General features: G+C 37.2%; 1 protein-coding gene across 3 annotated transcripts in view; it reads left to right on the forward strand.

Annotated features, from left to right (window-relative positions):
* Positions 1-2,666, forward strand: part of ABCD3 (ATP-binding cassette, sub-family D (ALD), member 3) — an 82,454-nt gene extending 79,788 nt beyond the window's left edge. For all 3 annotated transcript variants that reach the window (XM_014542681.1, XM_014542679.1, XM_014542680.1), the window contains one exon: positions 1,110-2,666. In XM_014542681.1, coding sequence (XP_014398167.1) covers positions 1,110-1,187 — 78 coding nt within the window. In that variant the 3' untranslated portion in view covers positions 1,188-2,666. The remainder of the gene's footprint in view (positions 1-1,109) is intronic.
* Positions 2,667-4,462: the final 1,796 nt, after the last annotated feature.

Below are 4,462 nucleotides of genomic sequence, written 5' to 3' on the forward strand. Positions count from 1 at the left end.
CAGACAAAAATACATAATCCCTATATCTGGACTGATAGCCAGCCATATGCACTATATTGCCAAACCGGTCATTAAAAAATTGAACCGCTTTCTTAACACCTTACACCAAACAGCTGTTGCCCTTAAAACCCCTCCTCAGCCCCCACCTTAGGTTCTGCCTTCGCAGTTCACCCAGATTAGGTTCTGATTGGTCGGTTTCTATGCCAGTCAGCGTCAAAAGCTCCGCCTCCTAGGCAGCCACTGGCTCCTCGCACTTCACCCAGATTTGGTTCTGATTGGTCAGTTTCTATGCCAGTCGGCATCTACGGGCATATCAATGGGCCTGATCAGAGAGGCGGAGCTGATCAGCAGCCCCAGCAGAGGCCTGAGAGAGAGTCGCGGCTGCTGGCCAGGCCCCTAGAGAAAGAGAGAGGCAAGTGCTGATCAACAGCTGCCACGGAGGCTGTGGATCAGACCCTGCTTCTCTCTCCCGGCCTCTCTCTGGCCCTGATCCACAGCCCCCTCTGCAGTCAGTGCTGGGTCGGGGAGCCACGGCAACCCAGTACTGACTTCTGGTCGGTTGAGCCTTCGGTCATTTTGGATGTTACGGACCCTGGCTCTTTATATATATAGATTGTCCTGAGTGTCTTCGTTGGATGGGAGATATAGGGATAGCTCTTTTCTTCCTCTGGCAAATAAAAATAAACAGAAAGCCTTTAGTTAGAGGTTCCAAGCTGACCTAGGAAACATTATTCTGGAAGCATGAAAGGCTGCTGGATTGAACAGACTTGCACTTGTTACAATTTGACCTATGGTAGCTCAGGCCCTTGGTTGTAGAAACATTCTAATTTGTGGGATGCTTATAGATTTGGTTTCTTTAAATAGTGAGGAGGTCTAGTGTTTTAATTACAAGCAGAGTTATATTGTTGCTATTTTTTAAAAGAATAGACTTCTTTATTTAGTCTTACCTTGAGAGCTGTATGCGTTTCTGTGTATCAACTTTTAAGAATTTAAGTTTAGTTGCTTAAAATAATCATTTCTCATCATTTACTTGTATAATTATCTCTACATAAATTCTTGACAAGAAGGAAATTCTCTTAGTTATTGATTTCCCCCCTTCTTTCCCACAGTACTACCTGCATATGGATGGCAGAGGCAATTATGAATTTAAACAGATAACAGAAGATACAGTTGAGTTTGGCTCTTAGAATCCAGAGAACTGTACCTGCTTCAATGAAATAATTACAGAACACACTTAGAAATGCAAAGTACATTGTAAAATAAAGTTGAGCTTTTTTAAAACCAAGCAGCAAACTAACTAAATATAAAATAATCGAGAACAAGTTGTTAGAACATTTAATATTATGTAGGATATTGCTAATTGTGTATATGTTGGTTTAATTATTAATATGTACTAAGAATGACCTTATTCTTGTGGTTGAAAAACTGCCTAAATTAACTTGGGCTTAAATTAGTGTCACCTGATTCACCTGGGGATATAAGTCATTGAAAGTCAGCTAATTTGACTCATGGCTTTGTCTTTTCCTTCAATGAAGAACCCTGTTTAAAACTGGTGTCATCACATGTCCTGTTCTAACAAGATAGCTTTGAGTTTAATTTTCTTGTGCCCCTGATGGTGGGAAGCAAACAAATCATAGTGTATTATCAAAATGTACAGCATCATTGCATAAGAGCATTTATTACACAGCAGCTGGTTTCTTTAGCTGCCACAGTTATACTCATTCCTTGTATATGTCCTGGGGTACATTTGACTCCAGGAAAGCCATTTGAATTTCCTTTGGCCAAATAATAAATGTGTCCCTCTCAATCTTCAGTGTTCAGTTGTTTTAAGGGTTTTTACAAAAAGTATACCCAGTCTTGCTTATAAAAGGTGGTTACTATGTTTCACACTTACTCTTCCCAATGTTTGGGATATTAAAACACAAAGTCTTTAAATGTCAAGTTCAAGGTCTTAGATGTTTAGATTTTTTAAAAGAATCACGAATTTGTGTACATTAAAGCCCATTCATTAGAAGTGTGGTGGTTACATGGTGTGAAACTCCAAATGAATCATAAGAATGCACTACATGAATGAATGCACTGAGTATACAACATTATCACTACCTTTGACTGTGATTTTATGTTTTAAAAATGTTATAAAAATATTATGCACATGGGTGAATTATGTTCCCTAGGTACTGTTTTATCTCCATGAATTTTTCATAGCTTTTTAATATTTGGGTTATTATGTTGAACTATCCTAAGAGAAATCGATTTCACCTTACCAGACCACCATTAATGATCACATCTATTATTTGCACAGGGAGAACTGAAACTGAATATTATAAATAAGCTAGATATGAAATCAGTCTTATCAAATGGGGGTTCAGAAAGGGACATTCTTTATTCTTGTTTCTGCATAGCTGGTTTTGTTTTGTTGCAGAATTAATTATAAGAATTATCAGCTACTAAAGTAAAACTTGATTTACTGATTCCATAATATATAACATTCAGTTTTTACCACTCTTTAACAAACTTGTATACTTAATTTCTGTTCAGTTTTTTTTTTAAAAAAATCATATTCTATACACCCTTTGCTTGTTCTTTTTATTCTGGTATCTAAATAATGGGTAGTTCATACAGCCTTGACTTGAAAAACACAAAAATAAATTAACATTCAGAAAGCCTTTTTTGCATCCAATGTCTCTTTTTTTGAAAAGTTGTGTCAAATGTGGTTTTAATGAAATGAATTTGTCTTTTAGAAAAGCCAGTTAAAACCTTTAGTGTACCTGACAGATGCTACCAAATAGCCAGGAGACCTTAAAATATATTACTAGTCCTGGGAAAGATTTTAAGGCATTCGGAAAGTTTGAGATTTTCAGATTTCTAGATTGCCCCAAACCAGTAGCTGCCTCCCAGTCCTCTCTATAGTGGATTCTTACTATTAGAATTGTTTTCTTTCTTTTTTAATTTAACAAATATTGAAGCACCTCACCACCTGGGTCATGGGAGGCGCCTCCTGGAGAGTCACAGTGCACAGTAACGGAAGGTGTTTTGATTGTTTCCCAAGTGATGGACCACAGAGCATTGTCTTCCCGTAATTCCTGTGAGCATTTTGTATAAATTGCACAGGAAGATGGAAGTTTAATCTGAAGAATAAACTAAAGAATAAGAACTTCCATCCATGAGCAACACACTGCATATTAAGTATCATTCTGTGTTGCATACCAAACTTCTACTTTTTATATAATCAAAAATTTTTATGTAAGCAACTAAGATTGTTTGCTATGCATTAACGGAATAAATGTGCCTAGAGTTTGCTACTGCAGGGGAAGCATAAGTTTACTTCTACCCTCTTAGGGTTTTTGGCTGGGCCTGAGAATTAAATTGACATAAAACAGATTAACAGGAAAAAATCATGAAAGTTTAAGTTTTATGTGAAACTGGATCCCTCATGAGGATATGAAGACCCAAAGAAGTGGCAGAACCTAAAGGCTTTTTTATACTAGGTTGAACAAAGAGAGGCAATTGTGGGAAAGTAAACAGGAGGCTAAAGGAAGGTAAGAATTCTTTTAATCAGGTTTGTGTAGAATTCTCTGAGTGTCAACATCCTGTCCTTGGTGTTAAGAATGTTACTTCTGGTGCAGGAGGGCATCTTCCCTGTGGGGGTTTTATCTCCTGTTTTCAGGAACAAAAAGAGGAGAGTCTGAGTGCTCCTCTTCCACCTGCTGTTTTTTTATTTTAAGTGCCTTTAGCTCAAATAAGCCAAGGTGGCATGTTTTGGGGTGGCATATTCTGCCACCTTTCACCTCCTTCCTCCTTAATGATTAGCATTGGCTTTAAACTGTGGAGATATAGCATCTGTCATTTTCTTACATAATTTTTAACTTTTAAACTTAGTGTTTAAAACTGTAATTTGCCTAAAAGCAATGAATTTTCTTCTATCAGACAGACTTTAGCATCATTAGTTGTAGGAAACTTTACATTTTTACCTACATCGGTAATTTTTCCTTTGTGAAGAATTGAAATGTTTTGACCTATAAACATATCATATGCATGTCACTTAAAAAAATATCTAATACTAAAAATTACTAAAAAGCAGTCCTTTCCCACTCACCAGGGCAACCATTCTTAACTTTTAATTGTTTTGTGGTGATTACTTTTTATTTTTAAACAATATGCTAGCTATTTCTTGATTTACCAGTTTAGACATTCCTATTACCCATATTTCTGCCTCATCCCCCACATATAGTTAAGTCATTTTTAAAAATTTGCAAACACTTTAAAAATATATATATATTTTTTTTTTTATTGATTTCAGAGAGGAAGGGAGAGGGGGAGAGAGAGATAGAAACATCAGTGATGACAGAGAATCATTGATCGGCTGCCTCCTGCACGCCCCACATTGGGGATCAAGCCCGCAACCCAGGCATGAGCCCTGACCAGGAATCGAACTGTGACCTCCTGGTTCATAGGTCGACAC

Source organism: Myotis brandtii, unplaced genomic scaffold, assembly GCF_000412655.1.
Source record: "Myotis brandtii unplaced genomic scaffold, ASM41265v1 scaffold311, whole genome shotgun sequence".
NCBI lineage: Eukaryota > Metazoa > Chordata > Mammalia > Chiroptera > Vespertilionidae > Myotis > Myotis brandtii.